Source organism: Marasmius oreades, chromosome 1, assembly GCF_018924745.1.
Source record: "Marasmius oreades isolate 03SP1 chromosome 1, whole genome shotgun sequence".
NCBI classification, from domain to species: Eukaryota; Fungi; Basidiomycota; class Agaricomycetes; order Agaricales; family Marasmiaceae; genus Marasmius; species Marasmius oreades.
The window spans coordinates 1,518,318-1,538,331 of NC_057323.1; the positions used below are offsets into that span (position 1 = coordinate 1,518,318).

The following is a 20,014-nucleotide window of genomic DNA, read 5'->3' on the forward strand; positions in this document are numbered from 1 at the left end:
TTTACGGATATGGTTTATCAAAAGACAATGGACGTTCAGGGGATTGAACCCTGGACCTCATACAAGTCCCAATCCGAAGGAGATGTTTGAATGAGGGAGAATCAAATAAACATTTCCTTCGGATTTGCGAAGCATACGCGCTACCACTGCGCTAAACGCCCTTCGGCTCAGGTCTGTGCGGTGTGCGTATTGCATCGACAACAATCAAGGAGAAGGGCAAATTCAATTTCCTTGTTGATGAGATATGTGTCCTCGATGGACGAGAGGAAGAACTTTGAGTGAGGAAAGAGAGGAAGATATGAAAGGAGTAGGTTTGCCGGAGGCTAGCCGGGAGGGCTGGGTGGGCCGGGAACAAAAACACCAAAACCAAGGTTCCAGACCAGACCTGAATGCCAAAGAGTAGATAAATCTGTAAGAGTACAAGCATGTTACCTCAAACTTTAGCGCTGTAGGGATGTGGAGGAAGGCAAAAATCGAAAAGAAATCGCGAGGGAAGAGGCTTTGACAATGTTGAAAGCGACGAGATGGACGCGTGAAGTGATCTGGCACGTTATCTCGGAACAGGACAAGCCGATTGCTACACACAAACAGAAAAGAGTGGACACTTATTCCCTCCAGATCACCCATGCTCCAAACCTGTAACTTTTGAAACCCTGCTGAAGGCGCTACTTTTCGCGAAGCAGTGGGGATTCCGCGCGATGGCACTAGACTGTGTGAACAACCTCATGACCGGGTCGTTCCAGAGGATCACATACCGGAAGCTTCACCAAGTGATGCCCTGGTTTCGCTCTGGACTCGAAGAGCTGGTTGGAAGCAAGGAAGATATCAGCGTTGAAGATGCCAATGGAATATACCATGCAGGTCAATCAACCACCACCACCTTGTCGCCAGATAATACACAAGGTGGACGCATCCCTCACCAGTTCAGAAGATTCTGTAGCCTTCTCCGTGTTGTGCTATAATATCCTATGCCCGCAATATGCCTCAGCGGCGATTTACCCTTACACGCCTCCTCAGGCTCTGGAATGGAACTATAGGAGAGATCGCATCATGAATGAGATACGTCTCTATTCATGTGATTTCGTGTGCATGCAGGAAGTCGATCGGGACATATACGACGAATGGTTGAGGGGGACGATGAAGCAAGAGGGTTACGAGAGCGTGTATTGTCCTGCATGGGTCAAGAGTCTACCACGGAACAATGGCAAGAGAGAAAAGAGGGACGGATGTGCTGTGTTTTGGAAGGCACAGAGGTCTGGCGATGTTTGTTTGAAAATCGCATGTTCACAATGGTTGACTTACACGAGGCGACATTAGATACGGACTAGTCGAGGATCAGTTCATCGAGTTTTCGAATCTCGCCAAAAACCGCCAGGACTTCAAGTCCTGTAAGGCTGTCTCCAAACGTTTATTGCAACGAGGAAACATCGGCATCATCTGTCTCTTCAAGTGTCTTTCTACCCGGAAACAGTTGTTGTTAACCAACACACACATCTATTGGGACCCAGAATTTTGCGATGTCAAACTCGTACAGGTTGGCATGTTACTTAGAGAAATGGAGAAAGTTGCAGATCGCGTTCGAAGCGAAATGGCTCAAGTACAGCCCGCTGGGCCACCGGAGCTACCTATCGTCTTGTGTGGAGACTTCAACTCTCTACCATCCTCAGGCGTCTATGATTTTTTGTCAACAGGAACCATCCCGAAAAATCATCCGGATTTTAAACATTTTCAGTACGGACGGTTCACGAAGCACGGCATGAGACATGGATTGGGACTGAGAAGCGCCTATGCTGCGAGAGATGGTCAGTCGGACGAGGGTGAAGTGCTTCCATGGACGAATTACACCGCTCACTTCAAGGGTGTTCTCGACTACATTTGGTACTCGAAGGATACACTCGAATCGAAGTCTATCCTCGGGAAAATCGACGAGGTTTACTTGGAAGCGGAGAAAGTGACGGGCTTTCCCCACACCCATTTTCCGAGCGAGTGAGTATCCCCGGATTCGCGTCGAAATATCTATATGCTGATACCCAAGTCTATCGAAGCCATATCCCCATCATGACTGAGTTTGCGTGGAGAGGTTCTACGAAGGCAAGTATGTAGGAGGTCATCGCACCTGGATTACAATTATGCGTACAAGTTCACATCTATGGGCAAGCGATAAGTATAAGTAGGCTATGGTGGGTATATGTATAAGTATAAGTACGAGCGAGATGAATAGGACATAAAACCCTTCAGCCCAGTTCACATCAATTCCATCAAAACCTGGAGTGCCTTTTCTGGGTCTGCCCAATGAACCTGGAAACGGTGAACGGTGAAAACCAGGCGTGGACGTGGACAGGAAGGGAACGAACGAAATGATTGATTCCCGGTATCAACTTGTAGGTGATATTGGTCCATCCACCGAAGGTTGTCTCATCGTCCTGGATTGCCCAAAGACCAGCGATCCCCAAGGCACCCGTTTTCTCGCCGCATATACACGATCTTCTCATATGAGGAAAGATCGTCGCTATCTCCTTGCCAAAAAGGCCTTGTGGTGGCACCAAGACAATTGATTCGTGAAATAATATGTATACGGGACATCCACACCAGCAGCAGTATCGTCGAACGTCGTTAACCTTTTGAGCGTTTCGGATCCAAACGTGAAGAATGTAGGAACAGCATCCGGTGACGCCACAACCCAAGAAAGTTTTTCGAGATCGCGGGTCGAGAGATCACCGTGGTCGAAATATGAGGTAGCCCATTGACTGAAGGCGCGTAGTCTTGACGCGGGAGGGATAGACTCGTCTGTCAGCGGTAACCATGATTGTGAAGGGGGTGGTAGTCCTAGTATCATAGGTGCGGCTTCTAGAATGGAAGGGATTAGTGGATATAAAAAGACATCCAATTCTTTTTCCTACCGTAGAAAATGAGTGACCGTAAGTGCGGGCCCAACCGAGCACGGATGTCACCGGAAAGTGTACAGGAGCTAGCAACAGCAGCCGCAGCATGGCTAGCCCCAATCGACCATCCCAATATCGAGACGCCACCGTTCACTCCATCGGTAGAAAGAGGCGGGAGTTCGTGCTCTTGTATAAAACTGTCGATGAATTTGAGGATCTCATGTCCTCTTTCTTCCATAAACGCGTCCTTTTCGGTCTCTGAAGAATTCTGTCTGTAGACGAGGTCGAGTTCTAGAGCGGTGTATGGTGTAGACCCAGGGAAAGCGCGACGGTTGATGCATGATGGCTACGAAGCGAACACCACTAGAGACGGCCAAGTCGATGACTTTTTCAAATATAGCTACCGAACGCGTTAGCAGTGTAAATAAAAGGAAGATTGAGTCTACATACCGTTCGTAAATACCATCCCATGAATAGCGAAAACCGTGGTGTAACACGATTGAGCTGGTGCGCCACTGTCAAGGTAGGAGAGTTCGACGCCGGTAGCCTTGTTCACCACAATGCTCTTGAAAGACATGAGTGATTTTGTTGAATGGAATGAGAGGAAAGAGAGAAAGGAAAGGTAGAGGAAGAATGAAAGCTTCTGCTTCTTAAATTATAAAATCCTATCATGGCATTCGGAGCCCGTTTCGATCGTGCCTCGATGGAACATAGCAGTGCCAGTAAGGACTCTCCTGTCAGAATCTGTCCCGATGAGACATCGACTATTTTCTTAGAATGTGCCAAGTGACGTGTACAGGATGCACAGTCACTGGCAGAAATGTTAGGGTGCTGCAAACTTTCGTGCTTGAGCTACAGGTGACAGCGAAAATAAGAACGAGAAAAAAAACAGAGTAAATAGGCTTCCGTCTCACCCGAACTCCCGTATCGTGCATTAAATTGTACTTTTAAAAAAAAACAAGATCAATTGCAGTGAGCTTGATGAGAAGGAGAAACGCGTTCTGTCACAGCAATACACCACAGTGACACTGTCACACCATAAAAAGCTCCCAGCTACCAGTGTCAATGGACGTCTGGCTCGTGTCCGCGAACCAGGGTCAGCGTCAGAGTATGATGCAAGCTTGCTGGCTCCGGGAAAGCAAGTATCACCCACTCGGAATACGGTATACATACTCTCAGAGCTCCTTCGGGGGACAAGAAGATTTCCTACGCGGAGTTCGGCGTTTCTTAGTCTCGAAAGACTACGTATGGTTCGTCCTAAGTTTCCAACGGCTCAAACCCCCTGGGCTTAAGTTCTATCACTTCATCATTTTGATTTACAGCTTTCATGAATACTGTCCTGTGTGCGAATTTTACTCGATCTTAGCTCTCATCTCACAATGAGCTCATACAGGTTTCTGATTACACAGCTAGCCATTCTATGAAATTCTATCCATGTATTTTACATAGTCACAATGTGCCAATGAATTAAAATTTTGTGGAACTTTCTTGAAAAATGAACGAGGTCCAAACAAGAAAATTTAGTATATTATATCAAATATTATATACCATGTACTACCACTCCTGTGGGCACCGCGTTCGCCGTTCAGCATCCAGTTTGCCGGTTTGCCGGTCCATACCCTTTACCCTATACTATCATTGTGCCTGAGTTTAAAAATTTTTAAAGATGAGCATCGGACTCATACTTCCTATAATTATTTCCCTCTCGGCTCTGGTACAGCAGATGAGTACTATCTGTAATAGCTAAATCCCAAATTTATAGTGATTTTATTGAGTGGACAGGGAGGGAGAGAGGTGCCGGAGAGAGGGCTCTGAAAAGGTAGGTGTTTGAAAATATCAGTCATGCAATGTCACATTGGCGAAAAGCGGCCACACGGCCAGGTATGATAGGACACGCGACGCGATGTCGTTTGGCAGCGGTCGGCACTGAATTGTAACTCCGACTGATTGCGGTTTTGTCACGCCTCAGTCGATCTTGTTTTGAATGCTTTCCTCCACATCTATACATGGGCAGTATAGCTCCAAAATAGTGCATTCAGCTTGTATTATCATAGGGAAAAGATATACTTAGTACCGGGAAGAAATCTGTGTCCTGCGCCCAGGAAATGACCTTGTTGGCAATGATTTTATGTACTCCACCTGAAATATCATCATTTTCCAAGATGAAAAAACTAAAGTAAAAAGCTAGCAACTACATAGATCTATCGAAAAATAGCCTAGGAATGTATTCCGCTTAAGTCCGAGATCACAAGAACTGCGAGGAAAGCGAGAGGAAAGGGGGAAAGTGGATTTTTAAACACCTACCCACTTTTAAACTCAGGCACAATGATAGTACTACCCAATTGTTCTCGCTGCTGGGGTTCCAGTACAGTAGATAATAAAGAACTCTTGTATTGCTGTAGCAGGAAAGAATACAGATGTGTGTAAGAAGTGATGAACTATGAACTTCAAACCCCCTTTGTCTACCTCTCGTCAAGCAGACATGAACACATTGAAAGTAGTGGATGCCTATAGATGAAAAGACGATGTATCAGCAACAGTCGTTAGAATAAAGACAGTAGGTGACTCACATCGAGATACAGCTGCTGTAACCGATCTCTCTGATTGCCCGATGCCCCAAAATGAGAAACCGCGGATGGTTGAATCGTTGAACGTCGAGGTCTTGAGCTGTTTGAGCCTGGCCCGACTTTGGAAGACTCGGGGGGTTGAGGCATTGAAGTTTTGAAGACTTGAAATAGATGGTCTTTGAAGCTTGTCACTTGAGATTTGCTTGAGAGCTTGAAGTTTGAGGCGTTGAGATGAAGGCGTGTCTTGAATGTTTGGATGCACGGAACGGGCACTTGCCGGCGTTGAAGAAGTGACTTGATTGAGAATTGAGCGACATTTTGTGACTTGACAAGTCGGCTATGTTTCTTCTTGTAGACGGAGGCCTGAAAGCGTGTAATTGCGGGAGGTTGTCTTGGGACGACATAGTGAGAACAGAAAAGTTGAACCTGACATAAGCAACACGCCCACCTGATATCAAATTTTGTAGGCTATCTCGGAGACGCATTCAGAAAACGGTAAGTTCAATCACGATTCGTTGCAAACATACAGTACGATAAATTAAAGAAGATTAAATCTCAGAAAACGTTGACTTTACGACTATACGATTAACGCCGCTTCATCCAAGTTCAAGTTCAAATCGTGCGCCTTATGCTCAATCCGACCACCATACGGCGACGGCGGGGGCAGCGGACGCGTGATGTTTGACACCATGATTCTGCCAGCTTTGCACATCTTGTAAACTTTATTTACATGTTACAGCAGATTGCGTAAATAATGGGAATATGTCAAATTTGTTTCAGGGTAATCCGTAACTTGTAACTGTGACACCGGCTGGCGCATAGCCACCAAAGTCCGGTTATCATTGTCCCAAGGATGCCGAAGTCCGGTAGAACCAAACATGTCCAAAGCTAAATGGCGTGTCCTGATGACGGCCCGAGAACCTTATCTTATCATATCGTCGTTGCTCGCTGCCCGCGTTGCAGTCACAAGTTACGAAATTACGGTGAGTCACTATACAACATTTTTGACATTTTCCCATTATTTACGCAATCTGCTGTAAATGTATTTTCCGTAAATATACACAATATTTGGGGAAACATTTGATACATCCTATCTTTAACATCAAGGTAAATAAAAGCTGAATTTCTATCTATATACTTTCTGTATTCTGCTGAAACTTACACAATATTTGAACAAAATTTGATACATTGTGGGTCATAGATCAACATACACAAAATTTGCATTTATTGTTTATATTGTATCAAATCTGGGTTTGTACATTGTATCATGCACGCTTTTGGTAGAAAGCATCATCGAAGGGTTGCCTGGACCTTGGCATATTTTTTGCGAAGGGCGTTAATGGCTCGAAGTAAGAGCGATTTGCCGGTCCCTGTGCGAAGACGTAACCGATGTGAGATTTTGCTACCGAATCCGGGCCCAACTTACCAGCCGCTCCAGTAAAAACAGACTCTTTCCTTCATCAACCACCATCCTCAGTACTTTCGTCTGCTCTACATGTTTAACGCGACGTGTGAAGGCTCGTCGTCTGAAGCGGCTTCAAGTTAGTAAGTCAGACGTGGGAATTGCCCACCCACACACCCCTATTATTTCCACCTCTCTTCTCGACCACTACCATCCAGTGCATATCCCCATGAACAGCAAGTCACCCGCCTTTTTTTTCGTGCATCCACTAAATCTCGCCGTTGAAAACCAGATCCTGAGCTTCAAACAGAAGTTGGTAAACCCACCTGGGCTACTGACACTGGGGCCCTAGACTCAGACAGTGTCCCAACACCGCACAGTCGACATCCAGTGGTTAAACGAATGCTGGCGTTAATCGTTCTCGGACTCTCGCTTGCGGCGTCTTTCGCTCTCTTCGTCCCGAGGCAAATCACAACGATGTCCCACGTTCTAGGAGCCATCTACCTCCTCCTCATTTTGCTCGGTGCAATCTCTCCAAAGGTCTCTTTTAACGGCCTGTGTCTGCCGGTGCTCCTAGCTTGGTCAGTTGGTGCTAATCTCCTCGGTAAGTGTACATATACTTGTGTAACGTGTCGAATCTCCATTCATGAAACCCTCCAGTGCTCATATGGACCATAGGTTCTCCCGGCTACGGTGTTCTTGCGTTAGGACGCATGATCCCCCCGCTACCGTTGACAGGAGTTAATTTACTGTCCGCCATCTATCTCGTGGAAGGAGAGATTCCGTTACACAAGATGGGGATGTTCGGGGCTATCGTCAACCACCTGAGGAGCTTCATAATCAGAAAACTAGTGAGTCTTTTTTAATATTCCGATCATGTGGATGTGAGCTGACACAACTAAAGTGCAAGAAGACAGACAAGGAGGAGGAGAAGACTGTGATGGTCTAAGGACAGATAGGGATTCCCAGTGAATAATTTTTGAATCTTTTAGTGATATCCGCTACCAGTCCTATGGATTGCTTCGGCCCATCGGACGAAGTGAGCCTTTAGCTTTAGGGCTGCATTCCATTATGTTAGCGTCTCTGTTGTATTGTGTTCACTATTCAGCGACAAGTTGTCAACTTCCGCACCGCGTTCGACGGAGCTGTTGAAAGTCCTTCTCCATTATTTCTCTGAGCACTTATTCAAATATTCACGATTCGGACACCAATCTGCCTTCTTTGCTTCAGGTCGCTCCCACTGTGCTCTTGGTGGCTTGAGTGGCAATAAACAAAATGTAATCCAAGCAGTGTGTATCTATTTAAATGCAGACTCATTTACGAAGGATATCTACATCAGAAATTTACGATTGGCAGCATCGACAATCATGAACTCGACGAACGCGTAGCCTCTTTGGTGCACAATCTGGTATGGGAAGTTGGAACGGTGACATGAACGTGGACCGTTTGTCCTGGGTTCACAGCAACACATTCATGCTCCAACCTGACGGCAGAGTTTTTGTTTGTTAAATTGAAACTAGCGTGTAGCGAGCATCCCAGCCTAAGAGCCACCCTCCACCAGAGATGGGACTTTAGGTCAAACCATTTTATTTATGATGCGTTTGAGACCGTTTTCTCCATCCAATACCCAAGATCCCTGTCCAAAAACCTGAATATCAAAATGTAAATAGCAAACAAAAGGGGCGACTAACCAGCCACTCGCTGTCGTTGATAATTACTCTCCTGAGTGATGGTGCGCTCTTCATGACCTCCGTGACTTCATCGGACGTGGCAGTCGTTTGATCAAAACCCCTTTTTAGAGTTCGAAGCTCAAAGCGAACCCGCCGTAGATGTAGCAGGTCTGAGGAATGCCGGATGAAGGCGAACTATAATGGACAAGACCTCAGAAAGCGACAATGCAAAAAGACATCTGCGAGTTTCTCACCAGTGATCCTCGGCTTGTCCCGATTGAAAGCTCTTCCAACAAATGGCACTTCCGGAGTAACGTTTCCAGTGAACGTTTCTTTACAAAAGCTGCCCGTAAATCGAGATACTTCAATGTTTTGCTATGCTTGTCGGCTAAGTGATCTATGAGCAAATCCCAGCTTTGTTTTGAGACTGGATTGCGGGTTCGTGGTCGGTAAAACGGGATGAAATTCAACTCCTCGATCGGGGATGCTGAGATAACGTGTTTGATCCACCGACATACATTGTTGGTTGCAAGTGGATATTCGTCATAACTGTGAGTCTTGTAACGAAGCGTGAAAGACTTAAGAGATTTCGGAGAGGGTAAGCTGCCGAAAGGGAGTGCATTCGTATTGGACTGAGAAAGGTGAACAATTAGAAAGCCTGAACTAGACGGATATAGATGGACTGCGAACCATCGGATCGAACGATGAGCGCCTGTGGAACGGAAGGTCGTACGAGAGACACAGATTCTCAAGACGAGGGAGATGGACCAAAGCGGTGAACAAGCCTTCGTCTGACGATCTTTCAAGAAATCCGATTTGTAGGGTCTGCAGGTTATGCAAACTGGGTGCAGACATTTGGAAGACGCTGAGAAATCGGGATAAGTAGTGAGGACCCCATTCTCTAGTCTATTTAGGATAAAATTTAGTCTTCGGCAAGAAGAAAATGATCAGACCGCACTTGGATTTGTAGCTCATTTAGGCTTTTTGAGGCAACCCGCAGCCAGCGGGGGAAATGTTCTATAACACCAGTCGAAACTGAAATCAGCTTGAGTTTTCGCAACTCAGGCTTCACCAACTCCGCAACGACAGAGTCATTGGGGTAACCTATGACCCAGTTGGACACTAGTTCGGTGAGCGAAGGAAGGTCTCGTATTAACGTAAATAGTCGAGCAAATGTTGAAGGATTTAGGTTATCTTGTGGGGATACCCAGCCGGTCATGTTAAGCGTGACAGATTGGAGATTCGGAAGATGCTGGAAAGCATATATCAACGTCCCGGACCTTGGTTCACGCCAACCGATACTTCCTGGAAAGACATAAGCGTAAAGCTCAACTCCTCAAAATGCTGTCTGCGCACCTTCCAGAACTATTACCTTCACATGAAGACGATTATGGTGGAGACAAGCGGATTGCAAGTGCAGTTCGATCTAAAAAAGCAACAATCAACTTTCGCAAGAGCTTAAAAAATGTACAACGAACCATTTCGGGCTGCGTTAACGATCCGATGCGCAGCTTGACACATCTATAAAGGAATGGAGAAACCGTAGTGCTGAAGTCTCGATTTACTAGACAACATCTTGCGAGCGTCTGGTAATCATCCCTAAGCACGTCGACGACATGGTGAAGTAATTCGTAGGGTAGAAGGTGAATGGAAGACATCGCTATCAAGGTTACTGCAGACTTCTGGACACATGGTAACTATTCATCCATGGATGGGAGAGGCAACGCGGTGAGCGCTTTAATTGGCTCACCGCTCTCCAACTTTGGCGACAAGCCCACTGAGTTTCCATGAGACAAACCTGCCGGGGCGTAGGATGATGGCGTTAAAACCAAACGAGTCCAGACATACTGTACTTGAACAAGAACATTTTACACGCGTACATCTAAGCACTTTCGCTATCAGTACTACTTTCCATTTCCATTCCCTCCATTCGTATGCTGCTAATATCAGTGTAAGGACACTTATCTCTCATCCACCGTCCCCACAAGTAGTCCACACGACATAATCCAGACCCAGTCGCAGATGCCAGTAATCCGGCATTTGACAAACCGTTCGACGAATTCCAAGTGGCGACCTGGACTCCTACTTCTTGAGGCCAAGCACCAGTGTTCCAATCTGGTTGTAAAGGTTTATTCTTGGCCTTTGCCTTGCTTTGTGCCTTCTGGATGCTAGATGTAGGTTTCTCTTGAGTTTCCTGAAGAGTAACAGAAACAAGACGTAAGCTAGTTCCTTACGGTTTTGGCATATGTTTGACTTACGAGCGATAAGAACTTTTCCAGCATCCGGAACTCCTGTAGGTTTCTGTTGTAGTCCATATGGTATATCTTGTGTATCAAAAACGGCTTCCGTTATCGTTGTGTGAGCGATGTGAGTGCCAACTTCACGACCATACTTACTACAGGACCATCCCTTCTTGTTGACCTCAACGTATTCGTGGTGGAGCATGAGCCATCAGCAGAGCCAACAACGAGCTGTGGATGGTAGTCCGATGCATCAATGCTCTGAGGAATAAATTATGAACAAATCTCGAGCAAATTCCAGAAACCACGGAGGTCTCACCCAAACAGGCCCCTGCGGCTCCATCAAAAGATGTCCTCTCCCGAGCATCATCGGCGATGCTGAGTAGACTTTGACGATATTCTCATGGTCAATTGTAATGGGACCACCCGAGTACGGCGCAAAGGTCATTGTGTTGATAACATCTGTTGAAAAGTGAGACAAGAGGACTTATGAGAAGTGCTCGCGGAATTCCACCTCTCGTCCGGTTCATTACCACACCCCTTCCCTCCCTAATATCAGTCATGCACTCCATTCCATCGTAGCCACCACTCGCAATTACCGTGGGACTGTCCCAGTCTTCCTCGGTAGGAAGCTCGTGGGTTTTGCCTCTCTTTTTATTCGCTGCTTGAACTTGATACCGCTGAGGAGGAGCCCGTAACCATGCTAAGGCCCTGATAGCACATTGATGTACAGTGATATAGTGTGTCGGTAGCATAACGTGCGGGTGGGAAGCTGATGTTAGCGTCGGAGTATCTACCATTATGATGAGATGACTACGCTGTAGAGGAGAGCCTGAATAGATGGCCACCTGGATTTTCAACCGCCTTGAGAGCTGAACTGAAGTCATAAACTGCTATTACACCTTCAAGAACAAATAAGTGATACAAGCGGCGGGTAGTAGACTTGAGCATACCACCGGTTGTACCAATTGCAACAACCTCGCTATTTGCCCAGTCAAAGCTCCAACACGATGTTTCAGCCTCAAGTTCAACCTTGAGAATCGGAGCGGGGAGGTGAACTGGAATTGCGAAATGAAGTCACGTCAGACGTTAAATGAAAAGGGCTGACCAAAAATGGGCTCATCACTGGGAGCTTTTCCTGCTTCTCGACGTACGTCTACGGGATCTGGAACAACATGAATCGCGAACGATCCGTCTTCAAAGGTCCCAGACAAAAGTCCCAGTTTTCCGAGCCTGTCGGGACCCTTTTCGACGAACTGGGAATATAAAGGACGATGTCAGTTTGTAAGCTTCACGGGTTAGAAAGCCCGACTATTCACAACCAATAGACCTGGAAAATATTGAACCCACAACTCACGCTTGAATTTGTCGGTAACGGGACCCATTTCAGCGCATGGACAGGCCCGGAGTCTAAACAAAGAATCATTTCGCAAGTCATCTTCCCAATGTCCACGTCGTCCTCCGAAGTATTGTTCATGACTTGATCACCATCTGCATCGACATTGTCCATCGCCTTCCCCTTGCCTTTGTTAACCTTACGCTTTTGCTTCGGTGCAAGTTCCTCTTTTTGCCTCGTGGGTGAAAGGCTCCAGATCTGTACACTGCCCGGGCTCGAAATACCCGCCTGCAATTTCTTGCCTATTTCGGGTGAATGTTGTCTGGAGGGAAAGGGAGCCACTGCGAGGTACTGGGTAGGTCGAACTTCATTGAGAAACGTGAACGTCCGTATTTGCTTTAATGGAGGAAATAATCGATCACCTCGTCGGTCATCTTCATGAATTGGACACCAATCTAACCCCCAAGCAGGAGCACCGGGGTTGAAGACGTGGGCTTTTGATTCAGGTATGTAACGAGCTTTCAAAGGCGATTTCGAACTCAGAACGAAGCCAGTAAGTGAGAAGACTTCCACTTACCCATAGGAAACGCGTCGAACATGAAAACCTCTATCTTGGTCTGGGAATCAAATGGGCCAAAGGAACATACCACGGGCGGAGGGGGGTTAAACTGACCACCATCACTTGTGGTGGTATCCGCTGGGAGGTATGGCGAGGCTTGCCTTCAAGAAACACCATCACATTTGACGTCGAGAACCAGAGGAAAACATACCCACTCGCGGTTCAAAATTCTCCATCCCGCTTTCACCGAAATATGCTCATGAACAAGCGGTCTCGTCCGTTTGTTCTCGCTCTCATCCTTGCAGGCTTCTTTGAACCATGATCGGTCTTCGACTAGCTCCCAGAGAGGACCAGGACCGACGTTATAACCCCAACTCTTGCCAACGCGATCGCAAATCTTCGGATTGGACGTGAATCCATTAGTCTCTTCCGTTCTGGGCTGTTCAAATAGCTTCGGGGGCGAAATCAACCGGTCTACTTTCGAATTTGGGAGGTTAAAAAGAGGAACTGGACGGTGCCGATGGTGTACACTGGGAGTGGGAAGGGAGTACATTTTCTGGTAACGCCGTATTCCAGTGGTCGTAGATGCCGATTGTCGATGACTCGGTCCAGAATTAGCACTGTTCTGAGAGATTGCTGTAGGATCCATTGCGTTTCCGTGGGCAACAATCCTGACCTTCCTTTCCTGAGGACTTTTCTTTTTCGTTGGCTTCGTATTTGCCTTTGCCCTTCCTTTCCCCTTTAACTTAAGGGGCCTCTTAACAAAGTCTTCTTCTCCCTCATCCTCCTCTTCTTCCTCTTCTCGATCTGAGCCATCTTCCGATTGAGATTTCGAACCCGGAGCTGATTTGAAGCTTTTCTTTGTTTTCGATTGATCTCTGTCTGGTACGAAATCACTACCACCACTTTCATAGCCCATGACCACATCTTCGGGTTCATCTTCAATACGAGTCTTGGATCGAGTCTTGTTCTGAGCGACCTCTTCCTCTTCACTATGAGTATCCAGAACTGTTCCGTAACTGGGTCGCGGTTTCCTGGGTCTAAGTTGCCTTCCCATCAGTCGCGAGAGCGAGAAGTACGATGTAGTTCGCTTGTTCGTTTATGTAAATTGTATGTGGTGTCGAAGGAAGAGAACCAGTAACCTGTAACTTGAGATGATAGATAGATAGATAGATTACACGGCGTGGTCCCAGAATTAGTGATTGAGTGTGGACGGCTAGACTGTCTCGCGTTGTTTCTTCGTGTCTTACATAACCATTGAGGTCAATCACCTCCTTCCCGCCGTAGAGATCGCAGTGGCCATTTTGCAAGGTGATGAATCGAAGTATGTTACATTACACTGTTATGTTTAAGAGATCAGTCTCAACCGTGTCAGCCACGACCTGCTAAAACATTCTTCGCGTTCTTGACTTCCAGTCGCTCCAAAACAGCGCGGTGTAAACTTGAATCTTTCCTTCCTTTCGGCTGAGGAGCAGCAGAACCAGACGGTGCTAAATTGGCAGACTTTTCTTCCCCAGGTTTCTTTGCTATATCGCGGGTAAGATGAGGTGGAACGATGATCGGCGTAGTTGAAAGAGGTGGAGGCCACTGCAGAGAATATGAGAACACGTCAATGGTACCGATTGAGCAACTTACGCTTCGATTGGGCTGGTTAAAGTGAAGAGCAGCCCACGGGGGGTACTCCTTCTCTAGCTGGATGATGTGATCTTCCAGAAATTTGAGTCGATCCAAAAGGCTCAGCGGAGGAGAAGGAACTGGATACAGCTTCGTCGTCAGAAACTTCGAGAAGATTACAACGTCATCGTACCATATCGGACAGATAAATGGGTTTCGATGTTCGAGAGACGTTCATCTAGGCCAGGATGGCGTTCCGGCAAAATGGCCACGGATTGGGGTAGACTTGATGCATTTGATGTGTTAGCTTCTTTGCTTTGAGCCTTTCCCTTTCCCTTGGTGGACGAGAGAGAAGATTGCGAAAGGTTATTCCCGCCCGTATTCCGCTTCTTCATCGTACGCCTAAGGGGACCATCTTCGTTCTTCGCTATGTCGTACTTCATCTGTGAATCTCTGTCCACTGGTCTGGCGTCTGTGCGAGCGCAAGAGGCGATGTCATTAGTGTCAGTCGCAAGAATTTCGCTGAGATTTGCCCGTTTTTGGGCAATGGAAAGTAAGAATTCATTGCGGTTCGAGGTCTCATTATGGGATCGTTTGCGCGAGAGAAACTCGGATATTAATTTGTTGATCTTGACTAAGGTTCAGCTGAACTGACGATAGGATGGAGAGTAATAAAACTCACTGACGTGGGAGTACGAGGTTCTACACCATTTGCAAGGTGAACATAATCGAATTTTCGCTCTTCCAAGGGCCGCTCATGGATGATCTTGTCCTTGTCGTCTTCTTCCTTGAGGGACTTATTCTGAAGGTTCTATTGGACATTCATGGTCCATCATATCCCAAAGGGTGTGGCAATGAGAACGCACCTGGATACCCTTTACGAGCTCCTCTAAACACGCAGCGATGTTACTTTCCTCCCATTCTTGATTCATAACAAGCATGTCCAACTCGAAACCTTTCAATGCCTGTGTGAGTCCAAGCCTTTTCATGAATGTTCTCAGTAACACGTCCCAATCGCGACAAGGGTCTGGTGGGGGTGGAGAGGGACTAGGAGGCTTTGTCTTTGCAAATTTTGCTTCTGTGTGCAGTATAGTCGGAGTTTGGCTTTTGCTGGTTGGTACTTTATAATGATTCTGATAACTGGAGGGCTGGAACTGGGTGAACGCGAACTGCTGCGAGTAAGGATTGTTCATCGACCCCGTCGATTGTGCCGCATAAGGATATGCCATTGCCCAGGTATTTTTCCAGACACCGGGGGCGGTGGCGTCGTAATATGGATGGCTACTCGACGTCGATGATGTCCCAGCAGGTCCTGGAGTACTTGCAGACGCATTCGCTGCATTACTAGATGTCTGGCTGGAGCCCGCAGGATAGTACAGTTGAGGGACGGTTGATTTACTCGGATTCAAAACAAATTGATTGGAGGAAGAATTCGTAGGTTCAGACGGAGTATTGGTTGGAGACGTTCGTTTTTCGTCAACCATGGCGATGGCTGAGTCCTCTGGACAGCGCGACCAATCAAAGTTGAATCCGAGTCTGATCCGGACTCCGGCCTAGTTCGGCAAAAACGCACCTCTCTTCTCGACCCCCACATTACTACCATGAACAGCAAGTCACCCGCCTTTTCTTTCGTGCATCCACTCAATCTCACCGTTGAAAATCAAATCCTGAGCTTCAAACGGAAGTTGATAATCCCACCTGGGCTAATAGCACTGAGGCCCTAGACTCAGAGAGTGTCCCAACGTCGCACAGTTGACGTCTAGTGCTTAAACGAATGTTGGCGTTACTCGTTCTCGGACTCTCGCTTACGGCGACTTTCGCTTTCTTCGTCCCCAGGCAAATCACGACGATTGTCCCACTTTCTAGGAGCCCTCTACCTCCTCATTTTGCTCGGCGCAATCTATCCAAAGACTCTTTTAAAGGCCTGTGTCTGCCGAGGCTCATAGCTTGGACATGTGGTGCTAATATTCTCTGTAAGTGTACATATACTTGTGAAACGTGCCGAATCTCTGGACCCATTCATGAAATCCTCCAGTGTTCATATGGACCACAGGTTCTCCCGGCTACGTGTTTTTAATGCGTTCGGACACATGATCCCCCCGCTACCGTTGACAGGAGTTAATTTACTGTCCGCCCATCATCTCGTGGAAAGATTCCGTTACAGAAGTTGGGGGTTTTCGGGGCTGCGGTCAACGACCTGGGTGACTTCATAATCAGAAAACTAGTGAGTCTTTTTTATATATTCCGATCATGTGGATGTGAGCTGACACAACTAAAGTGCAAGAAGACAGACAAGGGGGGGGAGAACACTGGGATGCTCTAAGTACAGAGAGGGATTCCCAGTGAATATCTTTGAATCTTATAGTGATATCAGCTACCAGTGCTATGGATTACTTCGGCCCATCGGACGAAGTGAGCCTTTAGCCTTAGGGCTGCATTCCGTTATGTTCGCGTCTCTGTTGTGCTGTGTTCACTATCCAGCGACAAGTTGTTAACTTCCGCAACGCGTTCGACGGAGCCGTTGAAAGTCCTTCTCCCATTATTTCTCTGAGCACTTATTTCACGATTCGGACACCAACCTGCCTTCTTTGCTTCAGGTCGCTCCTCTCTCCTCTTTCCATCCACTGTGTTCTTGGCTGGCTTGAGCGACAATAAAATACGGGAATCGTATGAACACCTTAGTGGATAGAACCCGACAATTTTACTCACCTAGAATTCGAACGTGCGGTATCATTGAGTAAAATTTGTACGGGCTCAATGATGGTAGTCCGCGTGCTGATCACTTTGTCTAGATCAGACCTGCACCTTGTTGTGCAACGGTTTGTAGGTACGCGCCATCGAAGCTGTTCGAGATCGGCAGGCCGACAGCAGTCATTTGGAGTCTGTTGCGAACCGAGGGACCAAACTCTTCCCTTTCACTCTGAGGACCGTCAAGGCAGCGGCCCCGCCACAAATGGCGTCGCAATCGAAGTCCCGGACTAAATAGGTTTGGACCAGGATTGATGACTTTGTTAACGTCCCAGTAGTTCTTCCTCGGAGCCCAGGAAGCCTTGAGGCGAGGATAAATTACTTTGGACAAGGAATTCGAATGACAGGGCGAACATCAGTAAGGTGTGGGAGATTAATGACCTTGGCAACATCCTGGGAATGAAGGCAAGCATCAAACGAGTATCTCAAGATGACACTTACGGATGGTGACTGGAAAAGATACTATGTTAGCGACCCTCTGGGTGGAAATCGAGTTAGACTTACTGTTAGGGTTACAGCAGCGCTGACTATGATACCGGGTTCGTTATACTCCGTTTTGACATGAAACGCCGAGATATCGCGCTCGTGTAATGCCCGATACACTTCTTCATGCGGCTAGTAGAACAATGCAGATATTGAGGGGAGAAGAGCGAATGAATTAACGGAAGTACACTGACCGTTTGACAAAGAGAGGGTTCGTTGAGGGCTTGGATGTTGGACATCTCGGTTGGGTACATACTTCCCGTCAATAGATCCGTCGTTCACTGAAGAGAGTGGGTGTTGGCTGCAAGACGGTAGCTAGCGAGCGCAAGAGTGACAAGAATGCCCACGCATCTCATCTTCATCAGGACGAGAAAGTGGGCAGCAAGAAGCAGATTCCCACCACCAAGGACTTTGTATTGACCAGACTTGTATTCGTACAAACAAGTGGGTAGAAGAAGGGAAGGAAGATCGAGTTTATCGAACCGATGGTAAGGTATAAAGGAACAATACTTTCCACCTATTGCCGGCGTCCGATGTGGTAGAGTGGCACAAACCCACCATAATCCTTTGGAGAAGGATGCGAGCAAAAGATATCGAGCATTCCAAGGTTTTCCTTCAGATGCCTCGCTTTCGTGTTCTGATCCTAGTTCATTGCCACGAGAATCAGTTGAAAAGGAATTGCATTTCCAAAAGTAACGAGTGTACGCGCTACCGATTCACTCCTTGCGATCAAGCGTCCAGGCATTATCCTTGAACAACTTCTCTCGTTCCAGAAGGTATTTCCCTTGGAAGGAGATTCAGAGAGGCAATATAATAAGTAATAAAGGAGGTGCACCCTCTTTGTACTTCTGAGAATATTCTGAAGCTTTATGATAGTACCACCCAAGCCGTTCATTACAACCGACGCAGAATACGTCTGCAACTGTGTGCACTCCTGTTCTGTTGATGGTTATGTCGACACGCTAGGATTGTATTGAATATTGAGTTTCTTACAGTAGAGGACGTTCCTCCTTGTTTCCGAGCTTGACATTTGTCGCAGAATGCATGAGACTTTATTGAAGTCATCAATACAATGCGGATCTCAAGTCAGAGCGAGACTTGCAAACCACGTCCATCTCGACCAGAGAAGGATTTGCTAATTAATTCATCTTGTAATGCCTGAATATAGATCGAGAGCTCATAAGTGTCGATTTTCAAGAAAACCAGCGTACAGGAATTACCACCACTGCGGAACATTTCGAACAGGAGTATGTCCCATGGCCGTCGTAAGTTTGAATAACTTGTGTCATCGATTATTTGAATTTAAGAGTCACGGTGAAAGATGCTGGGGTAAGGCAAGTAACATTCGTTCAATTGGTGAGGATGAGGAACCAAGCGCGATTTGGAAGATCTCCATATATGGATCGAGGCGCAAGCTTCAAAGTTCTTGTTCTTCCCCTCACGACCATTATGGGTGTTTTACAGGTAACTCGAATGATTTGGAGGACCCATACCACTGTAATTTGTTTTCGTGCAGGCGAAGCTAAGGTCGACAGGCTGGAATATTTCAACATACCGCTGGGACGGTTTCACCGTGGACTTGTCTGACGTAAAATCATCCCATCATTTTCACTGGCCTTCGCATCGTATTACAAGAGTTCTTTCTTGAAGTATTCGGTCATGCAGCATCTATACCTTTTAGGTTATCTCAAATCTAGTGTAGTTTTTTCATATTGGCGTGCGTAACCAGTAGCTGCGTCGGCTTCCACGACGTACAATCCTTTCTGACGCACAGCTACAGCAGGACGAGGTTAGTTGAGAGTAAATCGCTTCGAAGCGCAAATATTCAAACTGTGGTTTGAGACATATTGAACTAGAACAGTACATGTAATACTAGAGTAACATTAAACTTAAATAGTACAGTTCAACTGCAAGTTGACCTAGTGAGCTCAACCTTTAGTTGAAAACTCCGCAGTTCAACCCTCAATATACTGCTAAGTTAATGACGACATCGGTTTGTATACTAATACTAATATACTAGTAACTAAGAATAATTAAGACAGTTAATACAAAATGCTACGTTATAATTGTGAGTAGTATCATTGTTAAAGAGTATTAGAGCGAACGAAGGCTGATGTTACTGATTTTGATTGTGTTACACCCGCGCGTGGGCCTTTGGTGTACTTACCATTTTTGGATGTGGCTGTGCAATCTCTACTGGTAGGGAAATTAGTCAACACATAACCCGTTATGGTAAGTGGGGAGGCAACACACATTCTATATCACCTTCCTCTCTTAGGCTCCAGATCGCTTTGGTAAAAAAATATTATTTCATGCTTCAGTACTCAACTTCTGGGTTGAATAAACTCCAGATTTGAACTTGAGGGAGTTCAACATACACAAAGTTGAACTTGAGGGAGTTCAACATGCATACAGTTGAACTTCTGGGTTGAGCTCAATTGAGTTGAACTACTGTATATATAATATTACAGCAGTTCAACTCAGTTGCCCCAACCAATATTGCAAGTTGATCT

The 20,014-nt window shown here is 46.5% G+C and overlaps 11 protein-coding genes and 1 non-coding gene across 13 annotated transcripts; 2 read left to right on the plus strand and 10 right to left on the minus strand.

The window, feature by feature from the left end:
* Positions 1 to 28: 28 nt before the first annotated feature.
* On the minus strand, positions 29 to 161 carry E1B28_000419. The gene has a single exon. It is a non-coding gene; the product is annotated as a tRNA-Ala (tRNA).
* A 407-nt stretch (positions 162 to 568) lies between these two features.
* E1B28_000420 (uncharacterized protein) lies at positions 569 to 2,103 on the plus strand (the record flags this gene model as incomplete). The annotated part of the gene is made up of 3 exons (XM_043146245.1): positions 569 to 1,253; positions 1,318 to 1,986; positions 2,046 to 2,103. Exons 1-3 carry the CDS (start codon positions 838 to 840, stop codon positions 2,101 to 2,103), a joined length of 1,143 nt encoding a protein of 380 aa, XP_043014945.1. The 5' UTR covers positions 569 to 837.
* A 141-nt stretch (positions 2,104 to 2,244) lies between these two features.
* E1B28_000421 (uncharacterized protein) lies at positions 2,245 to 2,492 on the minus strand (the record flags this gene model as incomplete). The annotated part of the gene is made up of 2 exons (XM_043146246.1): positions 2,245 to 2,298; positions 2,355 to 2,492. 2 exons carry the CDS (start codon positions 2,490 to 2,492, stop codon positions 2,245 to 2,247), a joined length of 192 nt encoding a protein of 63 aa, XP_043014946.1.
* A 17-nt stretch (positions 2,493 to 2,509) lies between these two features.
* Positions 2,510 to 3,120, minus strand: E1B28_000422 (uncharacterized protein; the record flags this gene model as incomplete). The annotated part of the gene is made up of 2 exons (XM_043146247.1): positions 2,510 to 2,847; positions 2,901 to 3,120. The coding sequence occupies 2 exons, from the start codon at positions 3,118 to 3,120 to the stop codon at positions 2,510 to 2,512; spliced, it is 558 nt and encodes a 185-aa protein (XP_043014947.1).
* Positions 3,121 to 3,434: 314 nt separating this feature from the next.
* E1B28_000423 (uncharacterized protein) lies at positions 3,435 to 3,817 on the minus strand (the record flags this gene model as incomplete). Its single annotated transcript, XM_043146248.1, has 2 exons — positions 3,435 to 3,734; positions 3,797 to 3,817. 2 exons carry the CDS (start codon positions 3,815 to 3,817, stop codon positions 3,435 to 3,437), a joined length of 321 nt encoding a protein of 106 aa, XP_043014948.1.
* A 1,537-nt stretch (positions 3,818 to 5,354) lies between these two features.
* Positions 5,355 to 5,596, minus strand: E1B28_000424 (uncharacterized protein; the record flags this gene model as incomplete). Its single annotated transcript, XM_043146249.1, has 2 exons — positions 5,355 to 5,390; positions 5,453 to 5,596. 2 exons carry the CDS (start codon positions 5,594 to 5,596, stop codon positions 5,355 to 5,357), a joined length of 180 nt encoding a protein of 59 aa, XP_043014949.1.
* Positions 5,597 to 6,930: 1,334 nt separating this feature from the next.
* E1B28_000425 (uncharacterized protein) lies at positions 6,931 to 8,040 on the plus strand. Its single transcript, XM_043146250.1, has 4 exons — positions 6,931 to 7,087; positions 7,144 to 7,455; positions 7,512 to 7,702; positions 7,756 to 8,040. The coding sequence occupies exons 1-4, from the start codon at positions 7,081 to 7,083 to the stop codon at positions 7,798 to 7,800; spliced, it is 555 nt and encodes a 184-aa protein (XP_043014950.1). The 5' UTR covers positions 6,931 to 7,080; the 3' UTR covers positions 7,801 to 8,040.
* Positions 8,041 to 8,140: 100 nt separating this feature from the next.
* On the minus strand, positions 8,141 to 10,242 carry E1B28_000426 (uncharacterized protein). The gene is made up of 7 exons (XM_043146251.1): positions 10,000 to 10,242; positions 9,878 to 9,947; positions 9,480 to 9,826; positions 9,212 to 9,427; positions 8,776 to 9,153; positions 8,543 to 8,716; positions 8,141 to 8,487 (listed from the first exon to the last, which is right to left on the minus strand). Exons 1-7 carry the CDS (start codon positions 10,177 to 10,179, stop codon positions 8,428 to 8,430), a joined length of 1,425 nt encoding a protein of 474 aa, XP_043014951.1. The 5' UTR covers positions 10,180 to 10,242; the 3' UTR covers positions 8,141 to 8,427.
* A 161-nt stretch (positions 10,243 to 10,403) lies between these two features.
* E1B28_000427 (uncharacterized protein) lies at positions 10,404 to 13,713 on the minus strand (the record flags this gene model as incomplete). The annotated part of the gene is made up of 12 exons (XM_043146252.1): positions 10,404 to 10,715; positions 10,780 to 10,863; positions 10,918 to 11,022; positions 11,081 to 11,223; positions 11,276 to 11,554; positions 11,610 to 11,663; positions 11,715 to 11,819; positions 11,870 to 12,017; positions 12,119 to 12,462; positions 12,520 to 12,615; positions 12,675 to 12,817; positions 12,872 to 13,713. 12 exons carry the CDS (start codon positions 13,711 to 13,713, stop codon positions 10,404 to 10,406), a joined length of 2,655 nt encoding a protein of 884 aa, XP_043014952.1.
* Positions 13,714 to 14,027: 314 nt separating this feature from the next.
* E1B28_000428 (uncharacterized protein) lies at positions 14,028 to 15,754 on the minus strand (the record flags this gene model as incomplete). Its single annotated transcript, XM_043146253.1, has 5 exons — positions 14,028 to 14,243; positions 14,292 to 14,410; positions 14,464 to 14,899; positions 14,953 to 15,081; positions 15,137 to 15,754. 5 exons carry the CDS (start codon positions 15,752 to 15,754, stop codon positions 14,028 to 14,030), a joined length of 1,518 nt encoding a protein of 505 aa, XP_043014953.1.
* Positions 15,755 to 17,058: 1,304 nt separating this feature from the next.
* E1B28_000429 (uncharacterized protein) lies at positions 17,059 to 17,740 on the minus strand (the record flags this gene model as incomplete). Its single annotated transcript, XM_043146254.1, has 5 exons — positions 17,059 to 17,319; positions 17,373 to 17,411; positions 17,460 to 17,468; positions 17,523 to 17,633; positions 17,696 to 17,740. The coding sequence occupies 5 exons, from the start codon at positions 17,738 to 17,740 to the stop codon at positions 17,059 to 17,061; spliced, it is 465 nt and encodes a 154-aa protein (XP_043014954.1).
* A 164-nt stretch (positions 17,741 to 17,904) lies between these two features.
* Positions 17,905 to 19,028, minus strand: E1B28_000430 (uncharacterized protein). 2 transcript variants are annotated; one of them, XM_043146255.1, is made up of 6 exons: positions 18,722 to 18,878; positions 18,604 to 18,659; positions 18,495 to 18,551; positions 18,337 to 18,440; positions 18,207 to 18,285; positions 17,905 to 18,144 (listed from the first exon to the last, which is right to left on the minus strand). In XM_043146255.1, exons 1-5 carry the CDS (start codon positions 18,788 to 18,790, stop codon positions 18,218 to 18,220), a joined length of 354 nt encoding a protein of 117 aa, XP_043014955.1. In that variant the 5' UTR covers positions 18,791 to 18,878; the 3' UTR covers positions 17,905 to 18,144; positions 18,207 to 18,217. The 2 variants fall into 2 exon arrangements, with proteins under 2 accessions (XP_043014955.1, XP_043014956.1); XM_043146256.1 differs by having other exon boundaries at positions 17,905 to 18,440; positions 18,722 to 19,028.
* Between the last annotated feature and the right edge of the window lie 986 nt (positions 19,029 to 20,014).

Bases quoted from the DNA above. Each gene is read 5' to 3' on its own strand.
- E1B28_000425 (XM_043146250.1), top strand. The intron at 7,456-7,511 runs GTAAGTGTACAT...GAAACCCTCCAG, and splicing joins AGTTGGTGCTAATCTCCTCG to TGCTCATATGGACCATAGGT. The intron at 7,703-7,755 runs GTGAGTCTTTTT...ACACAACTAAAG, and splicing joins GCTTCATAATCAGAAAACTA to TGCAAGAAGACAGACAAGGA.
- E1B28_000426 (XM_043146251.1), bottom strand. From the start codon at position 10,179: ATGTCTTCCATTCACCTTCTACCCTACGAATTACTTCACCATGTCGTC. The intron at 9,948-9,999 runs GTTCGTTGTACA...TTGCTTTTTTAG, and splicing joins CGTTAACGCAGCCCGAAATG to ATCGAACTGCACTTGCAATC. The intron at 9,428-9,479 runs GTGCGGTCTGAT...TATCCTAAATAG, and splicing joins TAAATGAGCTACAAATCCAA to ACTAGAGAATGGGGTCCTCA.
- E1B28_000430 (XM_043146255.1), bottom strand. From the start codon at position 18,790: ATGACACAAGTTATTCAAACTTACGACGGCCATGGGACATACTCCTGT. The intron at 18,552-18,603 runs GCAAGTCTCGCT...ACTTCAATAAAG, and splicing joins GGTCGAGATGGACGTGGTTT to TCTCATGCATTCTGCGACAA. The intron at 18,441-18,494 runs GTAAGAAACTCA...AACCATCAACAG, and splicing joins AAGGAGGAACGTCCTCTACT to AACAGGAGTGCACACAGTTG.